Genomic DNA, 13,891 nt, shown 5'->3' on the forward strand with positions numbered 1-13,891 from the left:
GTGAGAGGGGGCCTCAGCTGGAAAGGCTAGGACTTCACAGAAATTTGGGATTTTCTCCAACACCAAGGTCTGTCCTAAGATATTCTGTAAGGCTGTTTACAGTATTGCCAAGAAAAATCACCACCCATCATTAGGGAGCTTTAACGAGACCCTATGTCCTAGGAACGGTTGGGGGGTTTATTGTTTGGAACAGAGGAGAAAATGGGAACAGCGCTCTGCCAAGAATGCCACCTTATCTAGAATTCTTATAAATTTTTCATACTCAATTCTGCCAGTTCCCAGTTCTGGCCATGGCTAATATAGGTTTTTCTCATCCGTATATACTCAGCTCTGGACTACAGGAGACAGTCCTCTAGGGCCTGGGTTGGTCTTAGTCGCCCTGCCTCTCCCTCTGCCATGTGTACACGCTGTATACACCTGCGACAGATTGTATTCCAGTGTGTTCGGGACCCCCCACTGCCATGCGGGCTCCTAGTTCCTTCACAGATGATCCGTCTCTCTCTCTCATCCTAGAACCCAGCACATAACAGTCACTTGAGACCCTTACATAGTGTTTACCATACTGCCCTATGCATCTTTCACATATTCTTTTATTCTTACAGTATTCCCACAAGAAAAACACTATTATTCTTCTAAATGTTAAAAATAAAGAAACTAAGGCATGGAGTGGTTAAATAACTTGTCCACAATCACACAGCTGTTGAGCGGTGAAACTTGGAGCCGAGCCAGAAAATCTGCCTCCAGACCCCACACTCAACCCATAATCCTCTCTTGCTTCATAGATTCTTGGTAAATGTTTGTTCAACTGATCTGAACTTCACTTAGCACAGATGAATACATACAAACATCTGATCTTGAAGGAAAAAAATTATTCTTAAAGTCTCAGATTCTTGAAAGTTTTCTTCGGACACAGACGAATTATAATAGACCAATTTTCCTAAAAACTATCAATAGCTTTGATCTGCACATTATACAAAATTCCATCTGATCACCAAAGGCCTTTCAGATCACAAAGTCCTGTTAAGCACACATGCGGATTGGTTGTGTTTTAGTAATTAACTGTTCACTTATTACATACTTCCACCTAAAAGAACAGAAGCCTCTGGATCCGAGGTCCATGAACTTTTGTTTTTGCTTTGTAGTTTTTCTAAATGATTGGCTGTAGAGGTTTGAACACTGAAATAAATTGCTGCCTGTCAAAATCCATCCACAAAGTTCCTTTGATTAAGCAGTAAACATCATTAGGAGACACGACCTCTGTTAGGACCTTTAAAGCATAGGGTTTAACCAAGAGCAGAACCATTTTAAAGTTTCCCATAAAAGCAACGACTATTGAAAGCAAAAGAAAACAAAAATTAGGCCACCAGAGACTAAGAGGAAGTTATATCAGAGAACTTCCATGCCCCTGTGTTTACTGAACGACCTCAGCTCTGGGTAGTCAGAGAGAACAAGTCCACTGTGGTCTGTGAGACCTGCGTGGAAGGGGAAGGGTTAAGACTGGAACTGAACAGAATCTGAAGCCTAAAAGTGGAAGAATATTAATCACAAAAAACCCACATAAAAAGCCTCCACAGGTCCCTAGAGAGCCCAATGAAACGATGATAATGACTTAGTAATAAACTGGTAAGATACACATGCAAACTAATTTTTCTCTATTAAGAGAAAATTGAGTTGCCAAGTAGCAAACTTAGATACATTCTTTTAAAATGGCAGAAGAAGTGAACATTTGTGTGATTCTTTCATTCACTCATTCATTCATCTTTGACAGCCCAGAAGGGAGTTCCCTCTAGCTTCGCTTTGTGACGTCCTGGGGGAGGCCCAAGGCGCTCTGCCCGCCTAGCTCCCTCCGTGGAAGTCGGAGGGGTTTCTTCGGCCAGATCCGTCATTTCGTTGCCCCGGTGGGGAGTAAGGGCAGGCACGTGACCTAAGTTCAAGCTCAGCCTGCGGACTCTGATGTGAAGGTAGAAAAAACTGGTCTAAGTCTGGTTGTTCATCGGGTGCTCAAGTGCTCTCGCGACAGACTTCCTAGACGCCTGCGTCCTGTCTGCTCCACGCCAGCTTATTCACCTGCCCTTCAACTCTGTGTGCTTTCCTATATTCTTCTAATATTTCCCCTTTTTTTCAATTGCTATCCCAGCCCTGTTTCAGTTCTTTGCCTCTGAAGAATACATGTTGCATATCAGCTGAGCAAGGAATCAAGTAAAAACCACCTCGAGTGAACTGGCCAGCGAAGGTCGTACACAAGACAGAAGCTGGAAGGGGGCACAGACGGAGATCCCTGGGAGACTGGGGGGACTTGGTCCTGGTGCCCAGGGAGCCCAACCGTAGGTCACCAGGGCTACGGCATTCAGGAGGCGGACTAAGCCCCGGAAACACAGCCCGATGAGCAACAGTCCCCAAGAATGTTCATACTTTTTGACCAGTTTAGGGCTGTGAGCTGGCATTGTTACATTCAGACACAGCTTCTACATCACATAAAAACACACCAGGTGATGAAAAAAAGTCTTCCATTTCACATTCACAATTAATGTTCAAAATAAAGCATGTAGATCACAGATCACAGCTTACAGATGCGAGTATTCTCAAGGAAATGCACCGTTTCCCTTCCTCCTGACTGCGTGCTCACCTTTCCACTGACTCGTCGGCACAGTGAAATCAGGCTTATTGCTTCGTTTTGTTTATGGCTGATTTTATAGCTCGGCTCGTCATTAAGACTGCTTCCATCTTAATTTACAGACCGAAACACCTTCCCGTGAGTGTTATTTTCATAAATTCGCTTAGAACAAGCTCACATTAAACTTTGTATTAAATATTGTTTAAAAAACTAAAGTTAAAACCCAACATAAAATGAAGTCTTCTTTTTTAAAACTTTACCCCCCAAAATTTCTGCATTCATAAATATTGCCAGACCCATGTGACCTCATTTGTCTGGAAACTAATATGCAAACAGAGGAATAAATGGGAAGAGAGTCACCTTTAGCCGTCTAATCGTACCTGAACAGGGACTCTCTTGACAGCCAGATTTCATTCTGCTTCACAGTTTTCCACGAGAAGAGCAGTAGCAGCAGCGTGGTGGACACGGTCAGGGTGGTGGTCCCGCCTCGGTGTAGCCCGGTGCAGAGCCTGCTCAGGCCGTGCACGAAGAGGATGCAGTAGCCCATGCTGGAAAACAGGGGGAGGTACAGTGGGTGCCCCCTGAGTATTCTATCCCATATAACTGACTTTCAAATAAAGCTTGTCCTACGATCAAGGAACAAATATAAACTCCTCTGTCTTATATAGTAACATTTACACATTGGTTCTCTAACCGGCTGTATCAGCACAAAAATTTGCTAGGTCTTTGGCTTTACTGTGGGACACAATCGGTTCCTCTTGCAGGCTCAAACTGCCCTGGATTTCAGCAGCCCAGGACTCCTGAGAAGTCCCTCACGTATGTTCTTGGGTCCTGAATAGGCCCTTGCTCCCTTATGTCACCGTCACTGTATAACCCCACTGGCACCATGTGTCCAAATCTGGACTCTGTGCTGCAGGTAACATCATGGCTTTGTGGAGACAGGTCCTAAGAGCTCCCTATCAGGACCTGGGAGGGATGCTGGTCACCAGAGGGCACTGGCTTCTGTCTTCAGAAATGTGCCATCTAGTATGTCCCCACCTTAGCCAAAGTCCTTACGCTAAAGGAAAATCTACCCATAAGCCAACTCCCGAGCCTTGAGACTTGGAGCTCAGCACAGACAGGCTGTACTGATGTAATTCTCTTGCTGACTCTGGCCCAGCTTTCCAGACAGACACAAGGAATCCCTCGTGTTATCTGAGTGAGACTTCGGCAGGTCAGTGGTATGTCTCTAAAAGGCCTTTGGCCTGATAGATGGAACATGGTTCCCCACATCATCTGGGCAGCACAGAGGTGATTCTTGCCTGCCTAATGGCCTCAGAAAAACACAGACATTTAATTTGTATCCATTACTGCCGTGTGAATTTCAGTCAAAGCCACTTTCTTCCAAAGACAATGACAAATTATTACAGAATATTTTAAGAATGAAGCAAGCTTGTGCAAAGAAACCCTACAACAACCCAGTAACTCTACTCCGAAGAATTTACCCAAAGAAAACACAATCTCTAATTTGAAAAGATAAATGCACCATGTTTACTGTGACATTATTTACAATAGCCAAGATATGGAAGCAACCAAAGTGTCCAACAATAGATGAATGGGTAATGAAGATGTAGTACATAAGCATAATGAATGTTATTCAGCCATAAAAAAAAAAGAAAACCTGATTTTTGTGACATGGATGGACCTAGAGGTATTATGCTCAGTGAAATAAGCCAGGCAGAGAAAGACAAATATCTCATGATTTCACTTATTTGTGGTGGAATCTAAAAGCAAAGCAAAACAAAATGAACAAAAGAGCAGCAGACTCACAGACACTGAGAAGTGACTGGTGGTTACCATGGGGGAGGGGTTGGGGTGGGTGGGGAGGGAGGCTGAGGGGGGTAAAAAGGCACAAAAATTCTCAATCATAATGTAAGTTGGTCACGGGGATGGTAGTGCAGCATGCAGAATATAGTCATTGATTCTGCAACATCTTCCTATGTTCACAGATACTAACTGCACCAGAGGGGGTGAGGGTTTCATAATGTGGATAACTGTGGAACCACTGTGTTGAAACTAATATAATTATTTGTATATCAACTATACTTCAATTAAAAAAAAAAGAAACCCCAAGTTAGTCAGACATTAATGTTATAAGAAGCTCAAACTAACACAGCCCATTCACTTGTTCGATTATTTACTCATTCTCTAGTAGGTGACTGGCAGTTGGGTACTAAAATTCAATTATTAATAAACACAAGTTTATTATGGCAGGTTGGTTTTGTAAAAGAAAACAGCTCAATATTCTCATTTCTAAAGGTACCGACTTTTATAAAAAAAAACACCTCTCCACTTTCCTCCTGTTCACCTTTTGAAATGTCCGTGCTTTGGTATCAAGGGTAGAAAAACAAGAGAGAAGCATGTGAGGTTCTGACCTGAAGACTGAGAATGACTTCAAGGGGGAGCTCCAGGTCCACACTTCCAACACCACAGTCCACTGGCCCAGCTCCCTAAAGTTTCAGGGTTCACTCTCGGGCCAAAGGGTCACTCACCACTGGGGAGTCTATGGTTTGAGCAAAGGAGGCCTGTGCTCCCGACGCACCTACCCCAGGCACTGGATCGACTGGCACAAGCCCCCTGCGGAAGCCCTGAACATGTAAGAACATGGAATCACTCGTATAAAAAATTTAAAAAACAAAGACAAAAAAACCTCTTCCCACTTCCACAACTCCTCACAGTTGGCCTTAAAGTATCAAGATTTTCTCCAAATCTCTCACTATTGTACAAGCGGCCGCGCTGATGCCATGTCTGCCCCCATGGCCGCTCAGGCTCAGGAGGCTGCTGGCCGCGTGCTCCCCAAGCTCCACCCAGGTGGCCCCCCGGCCCCCCCGACAGGCTGCTCCTGTGGCCAGGGAAAAGCCTTCTAGGTGCCATCCATTCATGACCACTATTACTGGCCACCGTTCCAGGGACCAAGAACACATCAATGGACAAAACAGACCCTAATTCCTATCTGGGTAGAACTCCTGTGGGTGGGGAGACAGCCAATAAGCAGATGAAATGGATGATGCCACACGGAGTATGATATGTCACGTAGAGAAAACATCTAGCAGGAAACAGATGGAGGGAGTCCAGGGTCAGGAGGAAGCTGAGATTTTAATAGGAGTGGTCTGGAACAGGGTCACTGCAAAGGTGACAAGTGAGCGATGCATGGGGAGTGCACCATGCAGACACCTAACTGCCCTACACCAGCTCAGTCCTTGCTGCTGCCTTCACGACACAGCACTAGCTAGGAACTAATATTTACTGAGCACATCTTATGTGCCAAGCATGCTCTATATACGAACTCAGCGTATCCTCGCATCCCCCTGGGGCACTGTTAGCAGTGTCTCACCCATGCGGATGCTGAGGGAGAGAAAGGTGAACCGACTGGCTGAATTCAGTCCTCCAGCTCATACACAATAGAGCAAATACATCAACCCAGGTATTTCAGGTTCCAGAGCTCACGCTCCCCAAGCCGTCCTGCTGTGGGGATTCTGGGCTGACTGACCGATTCCCGTGCTCCTCACACCTTATCACACAGCCCCACCTAATTCCTTCCCAGCCACTCCATTCACAAAATCTCAGTAGTCGTTTTCTGCCTCCTTGTAGGAAACAGAGATGCCATCAGGCACAGCAGTGGGGAAGGAAAACACTGGGATCCCAGTAACTCCAGGGCAGCGGCCACAAAGTGGTAGAAGGCAAGGATAATGAAGATAACAAAAATAATGACCTACTTTATACATGTATGTGTTTGTGGAATGCTTCCCGGTGCCAGGCGCTGTGATGAGAGCTTTACGCAGGCCTGTCCACAATATTCCTCAGGCCCAGGATGAGGCCAGTACTGGCTTTAAATACGTTACCCAGTTTAGAATTTAATCCTCAGTATCTTCCATTTCATTAACAAGGAAGCTAATGCTTAGAGGAGTTAAATAACTTGCCCAAAGTCCCCAAAGCTGGCAACAGAGTCAGATCAGAAGACCCCTGGCCCTAACACTATGGAATAATCCAGCAGTCAGGAAACTTGTTCTATAAGGGGCCAGAGAGTAAATATTTCAAGCTTTTCTGTTCCTCCTACTCAATCTATCCTTTCAGCAGGAAAGCAGCCATCGACACTATATAAACGAATGGGCATATGCGGCTGTGTATTTATAGAACAGGCGGTGGGCCAGGTTCCACTCAGAAGCCCCCGTTTGGTGACTCCTGCTGAACCTGAAAGGGAGAACACAGTGCCTTTGCACGCAGCACAGGCATCCGCATTAAGTAACATGATCACTCTTTTTGGGGGGAATGTCTTTGTACTGACATATGGTTTAAAGAAATGTTAAACCAGAAAAATAATCTCCGTTAGGTTTGGAAATTTCTTAGAGAGTATCACATTCTGAAAAGCTTGAACACAATATCACAAAGATTAAGATGCTTCTCTTCTATGACATTTCATCTTTCAACATCTGCTTTAATGCAGACGTCAGCAGCAGGGGAGAGAACTGCTCGCTCTCCATTGTGAGGCACAGGGCAAGTCCTCATTTTCAAAACGGAAAATCCAGCAAATGAGAAACTACATGCCTTTCCGGCCTCTGGGGAGATGAACCCAGACTCCGGTTTGCCCTGGTTAACCTGCTTAAGCAAAATCTGCTCTGATCAGAGACCTCTGCGCAGAGCACAGAGGAGCCCGTGCAAACCACTGACGCTTGACAAAATCATAACCTGGAGACCCAGGTGCCCAGCTCTGGCTGCTGACTGGTTCAGCCCAGCACTGAGCTGCCTTTGCAAAGAAGCACCACTGCTGTCTCGGAGACTGGTGCTGGCGACTCACACACACACAGGATTTCTCATTCTTGGAAGGTATCTCCAAATTTGCACATGATTTTATGGACAAGCTGCTCCGCATGCAGGGCTTGTAACAATCAAAGATATCACAGCTCTCCCTTATACTGTGCACGACTGCAGGGAGCTGCACAGGAAATGCAGATCAATAGTGTTTGCCCTTTCAGATTAGAATAAAACACATTTAAACCTGTGGTCTGAGAACTTTGTGAGCAGTGAACCATTGTGCAAATAGTACAAAAGTACTTTCATGATCCTTGCCCGACAGCTCGTAAGTGATAGAAAGAACACCACTTTCCTTCCCATTTACATCAACCTGAAAAGGCAACAATTTTCCACCTCTGGGCCAAGCATTTTAAGATGTTTGCTGTGGCTTCACATTTTGTTTAATCATATGCAGCAAAGAGAATCATTTTGCTATTAAATTGAATGGAAATCCTACCTTTTAACTTAAACTCAAGCAACCCACTGAGAGTATCTAGAAATAATATTCATGATACAAGACAGACACAATCTTACCATTTTATTACTTTAATTCCCAACGTTAGACAGTTTAAATGAAACATCCCTAGTTAACTTCATTCTGATTGTTGAATCCCCACTTGGCAAATTAGCCGACAGTAAGATCTTATTCCAGGCTCATGGGTGTTGACCCCAAATGGTTACCCGATAAAGCCCTGCACCACTGAGCCCAGAACAGGTGGGTCTTCGATGCTGCAGCCAGAGGGCACCAGGAAGTCAATGGGGACTCCACAGATCAGACTTTACTTGGAAGCCAGCTGCCGTGAACCAAGACTAACTAATCTCATTGCCCCCTTGTTCTTTTTTTATCTCGAATATTTGATGGATGGGGAGATTTCTCAGAAGACTGAATGCATTTGGATGTGAAAGTTTAAGATACTCATATTCCAAGTATATGACTCCCTGAGGCGTTTACTGCACATCTCCCTTGCTCCCCATCCTGGGTGCTGGGCTCCAGGGGCAGGTGTGAAAAGCTTCGTTACTTTTGCTTCTCCAGGAAATAGATTTCTTCTGTTTTTTTCTCAGTGTATCTATGGAACAACCGGGAGAACAAAATGCCACTGCTCGCACCTTCCAAGAACCTATCTAATTCTCCTTCACCTCTGAAGAGGAGATGCTTCTTCTCACCTCACAGCTCACCTGCAGCTCTAAAATTTCTGAGACTCCCAGTAGCCAGAAGGCAGGGTTGTGACTCAGAAAATCCCAGTTCGCATCTCAATTCTGACACTGCTGTTTGGTCTCAAACAAATTTAAATTCTCTAGTTCTTAGTTTTCTTATTGTGTAAAAGAAAATAAACATTCTATACTGTGCATGACACCTGATACACATAAATAATCAATGATAACATTGATATTATAATACCATTAGGATAAGCAATTATCTGCTGTTAAAAATAATAGGAGGCAGGAAATATGTGAAGTTTGTAGAAAGAGATGTGTCTATACCAGGCTCTTGTAAATCAGTAACTTCCTAAAGTCCCTAGAATACTGCTATTTTTTATATCTACAGATCTATAGGGGAACAAAAGTGTTCTAGGACAAACTTGAAGTTTGGGGTTCACAGTGAGGAAAAGGAATGCACTGGAGAAAAGGTTGGGGACTACGTCAAGAAAGCTGGGTTCTTCTGACACTACATGAATTCTGTGGCAACAGAGGATTTGCTGAACCTCGTGAAACCTTAGTTGTTTATACAAATGGCTTGGTACTGCCTGCCTTAAAGGCAGCTTGAATACAGCTACCTTAAAAGAGCTGTTGTTTGGAGTAAATGGAATAATGTACGTGGTCATGTCCTGTGATCTGAATCCAAGGTAACAATGTTTTCAAATGCAGTGTTTATGTTTCATGTATGTATTTAGTATGCTATACTCTATTTCATCAATAAAATGTACTCTACACGTCAATAAAATACACGATTCGATCAGTAGATACTGCTTAAGAAATCCGGTTTATCAAAGTCTGGATTGACCCAAACTGTCTCATTTCCAGGAGAATTCTAAGTGTCTTAAGAGCACTCACCAAAAATGCCCTTAAAACTGCAGGCTTCCTTGTACAATATTGTTTGCTTCGGACAGGTTTGATTCACACATCACTTTTACAGAGCAAAATGCCGAAACTAAGATACATTCATAGTACGCGAAAAACACGCAGCCATGTATTTATGTTAATGTGCATTCACATACCTCCAACACAAAAAGCATTAAGCAAATCTCCCCTTATGCCCATTTCAAACCTCCACTCTGTCCATCTGTGCAGAAGGGAAGAAACTTGAAGTATAATCTCTGGTGAACTGACGCACAAAGAGGAAGCTTTGGTATTCAACTTCGCTACGAAATGCAGCCTTCCTTAAGTGGGGCTGAACATTGCATGTTGAAGCTATCAGACTAACGTGAAACTTAAAAATGAATCAACTGAGTCAGGCCTACTTATCACCAGGAAAACCGTCATGACTCGGGGCTCGTGTGTTTCGCAGGCCTGGCTTCCTCTGCCCCTGGCCTGGTGCAGGCAGTCGACAGGCCTTTTCATCACCACCTTCATTTTTCAGGCAAAAGCATTCTGGACAAGCCCTGGTTGTTGCTGTCCTCCCCGTGCCCTGGACTAACACAGACCTGGCCGTAGACACACAGGCTTGTCCTACGTCCAGTGTCCTGCAATTCCCTACAATACTCTTTTATGAAGCACCCATTGTGCCAGGTACTAGGAGAAAACGCAGACATACAAAACAGGGAGCCTGACCCTCACAAGAGCAAGACAACCCAGGTTTCTAAAAGAGTGTGAAAGACATTTCAACATGACTAAGATTTGTTTAAGAAGTCACTGGTTTGATATAGAGTTCCCTAAACAGAATCTAGAGAAAAGGAAAGAAATGGATTCACTTATAATGACAAGGGGTCTGGATGGAAGGGAGGTGGGGTGTGGCAACACTTTGGTCCATGCACATTCGCCAGGTAAAGCCATGGCCAGTGCAGGACACCTGGTGAGTTACCATCCACGTTTCAGTGGCTCCTCTCCGCTCACAAAGGCACATTTCATAGCCTCCCTCAGGACTGTTGCAGAATGCTAACCTGCTAAGCTAGGGATGTTTGATTTTGAGTGCACGGGGTTAGGAAAGAAATGAAAAGCTTTATAGAACCAAAGGCATTGGAAGAAAAGGGCTGGGGAAGGAGAGGCCTATACTTTTGTTGCTTTCATTTCCTTTGACTGTGATTCATCTAATCTTCTCATTTGCACAGGTAGACTGAGATAATGACTTTCATGTACCTAGCTGAACTTATAATCATTTTCCCAGGTATTATTCCATCTAGTCTCTTCTGAATTCAAATTATACTCTCTAAATCTCACTTCAAATCCTGGTTTCCAAAACATCTGCTCTTCACCAGTTAGGACTTAACAGACATTAACATTCATCTTGAATGAATAACAGGCTTCTGTAATATTAAGGCCACGAGTCCAACCCAGTGACTAACTGCTCAAACTTACCCTCACCTTGTGCCCTGGGCCAGTGATTAATTGAGCGCAACAGATTGGCTGACTGACCGCTGCCCATGAGAACCCCAACCTCCTCTCAGCTCAGTCCCTTCTCCCTGTTGCTCGGTCCTAGGTTGTATTTGCCCTTGACCTTTAAACTCTAGTTTTAGAGCACAATGAGTTGAGTCCCTCAGCAGAGTCCTGCTTCCCTTCCCGGCCCGGCCTTCACACAGTCCTCACCCCCAGGATGCCCTGGCCACGGACCACCAGTCAGGCAGCCCCAGGACGCTTCCTACTGGGGCACCACCCTCGAGAGCAGCCTCACTGGAAGGCCCAACTCCTCGACCTCACACCCTCTTCTGAGCTCAGGTCCCAAAGGGCTGGACGGAACCATTCATGCCGGCACAGCAAGAGCACAGACCCAAACGCCCTGACAGCACATATTGCCATCCCTACCCCGTCGGACCCCGAACAGCCCGAATCAACTTCTGAAACCCCATAGCAGGTCAGTAAACCAGCAAGAAGTCTCAGACTGCATGACTGTGGGGGTTTGTCCCACCGAGGACTGGAGATATGGGAGGAACAGGAAAGCTTCACGGACTCAGCTTTCTTTTAAAATATGGTGCAAAACATGGAAGGCACCATACTGAGAAGCATTAGAGATTTTTCTCTAAAGTAAAAAGACTCCTTTACGCCCTTTTGTGACTCAAATCCTGGATGTCCCCACTGCCATCCTCATTACGACAGAAGAGAACCTTTTGGTGTTTTCAAATGACCATGACAAAAATGCATAAAAAGTGGATCTGGAGCTAAAACTTCTCAGAGGGCCAGGGCACCTGACCCTGTGACTGTGGAAATTCCCATCAGCCTGCCTCCTAGGTTTTAGCTGAGTGGCTCTTGGCCAAGCCCAAGTTGCTCATGCCGCCTCTCTAACGTCTTAGAGGATGGGAATTTCAAACAAAAAATCAAGTTAAGAAGTAAAGAGACTGATTATCTGGCTCTGCCTGGTTCCTGGGCTTTCCACTATTCCTGTGATATGGCCCCTCAAAATCTAGCTCCTGTGTCCTCTAAGGTAGCTGCACCTTGTCCCATCCCTACCAGCTATTACCTTAGGCAGAGGGATTCAACCCCCTGGACGCACAACCCACCACCCCTACCTGTAGGCAACTTTATCTGTGCCTTGAGCCTCTGTTAGATAGGCTTCAGCTCGATTTGTGAGTCTCCATGACTTGTTGTGGAGTGTCGAATGGCTGACCTGTTCTCATGGATGGCAACCTCGCCTAATGAGCTGCCTGCACCGTCAGCCCTTGACGGAGGGGGTCTGGAACTGCCCCAGGGCCCCCTTTCCTCCTTACACACACCCCTGGTTGCTGCTTGCCTACAGGAACCTCTAAGCATCACCTGTTCCCGCTGGTTATGAGGACACCCCATTACCTCACAGCAGAGGCCCCACACCAGTGCTTCCTGACCACTCTCTGGTGTCCACCTCCAGGCCCAAGAGCCTGTCCCCAGGGCAGATGTCAGTCCTTCCTTTCCTGTCTCTCTGCAAGGGACAAATCCCCCTTTCCATACTGGGTCCACCCTGTTGAAACTGAGCAGACGTAGGTGGTTGGATTCCAAGGCAGGACAAAAATCCTAGTTTAAAATCTTAAGGGGAAAAAACCCATACACTCCACAACGCTATTCTGAATCACAAAATAGTGCAACTTTGGAGCTGAAAGGGACCTTAGAAATCATGTTGGACAGTGGTTACTGGAGCTTCGGATTTCCCAAACTGATCAAATTTTCAAAGACCAGTAAGGGGAGGAGGAACTGATAGAGGGCTCTGTACTGCTCTTCTCATCGTCGGTCATAGAGAAAGGATATTTTAATACCAACAATATAGGAAAGGTATCATTTCATAATTTTAAATGCATAGATTTAGACTTACTGAAAAACTCATTCTCTTCCCTCACTCCACAACTTAGCCACAGATGAGGGCATCTCTACTATGGGCATCTGAGCAGCACCTGGGAACTACTGGGCGAGACCCACCCTCTGGCTTTACAGACAGAACATGATTCCCCCAAGACTGCCAGGAAGGGTGGGACTGACTGAGCCGCGTCGATCCCCAGCTCGGTCTTCTTCCTACTGGATTTGCTAAAGTAAATGTGTATTGATAGCAGATGTTTTCTGTGCTGGTTTTATTATTTGGCAAAACTTTGATTCACACTCAAATAACCATCATTCTCCTCCTGCAACTCTGAAGAAGTCTATGCCCAGATGGTCCCTCCAAAGGGGTCGCCAACATCAGATCACAGAGGTGGTGTTACTAGAGATCACACTTATCGTTTCGCATCCTGAGAAATAAATAGTGCAGAACTGTTTCAATAGCGACCCATGTAAGATTAAACATTCCATTGCAAATTGACAGACAGCATTTGGATATATTTCTCAAAATTAAAAAGGAATGAGAATAATTTATTTTCCATTTTTCCATGCCTGACGTGTCCATAAGCTTTAGGGACTATGAGACACAAATGGCATCTTCCTGAGAATAAGGCGGTGCTTAATGTTTTTTCCTTCCCTCCAATACATGTTCCGTAACTTCCCTTTCCATGGTCTCAATCATTCTTGATCAGTTCTATCCACAATATTGTTTCTGCCTTCACTTATTCCTGACTATTCCTTTTCCCTCTCCACTCATTAAAGTAGCTTAGAAATTGGCTCTTTGGCACTGAAGTGAATAAATCACCTTCAGTCTGACATATCAGTGGATATCTGATCACATTCTATGACTTTATTTGAGAGTTGTCAACAACTACTTGTTTCATCAATTCTAAGAAATTTTAGTTCTTTGAAGCATTCTAATGTGGTTTTTATAAAATGCAAAGAGTAGCCATAATACGATATACTTCTCTTGAGAATAAGAGATCAAAATTTCTGTAAAAGAATGATTTAAGCCCC

The 13,891-nt window shown here is 44.8% G+C and overlaps 1 protein-coding gene across 5 annotated transcripts in view; it reads right to left on the minus strand.

The window, feature by feature from the left end:
• Positions 1-13,891, minus strand: part of TMTC1 (transmembrane O-mannosyltransferase targeting cadherins 1) — a 224,026-nt gene that overhangs the window by 69,539 nt on the left and 140,596 nt on the right. For all 5 annotated transcript variants that reach the window (XM_036889221.2, XM_036889219.2, XM_036889217.2 and 2 more), the window contains one exon: positions 2,995-3,162. In XM_036889221.2, coding sequence (XP_036745116.2) covers positions 2,995-3,162 — 168 coding nt within the window. The remainder of the gene's footprint in view (positions 1-2,994; positions 3,163-13,891) is intronic.

The sequence above is a fragment of the Manis pentadactyla genome, chromosome 14 (assembly GCF_030020395.1).
Source record: "Manis pentadactyla isolate mManPen7 chromosome 14, mManPen7.hap1, whole genome shotgun sequence".
In the NCBI taxonomy this organism is placed as follows: domain Eukaryota; kingdom Metazoa; phylum Chordata; class Mammalia; order Pholidota; family Manidae; genus Manis; species Manis pentadactyla.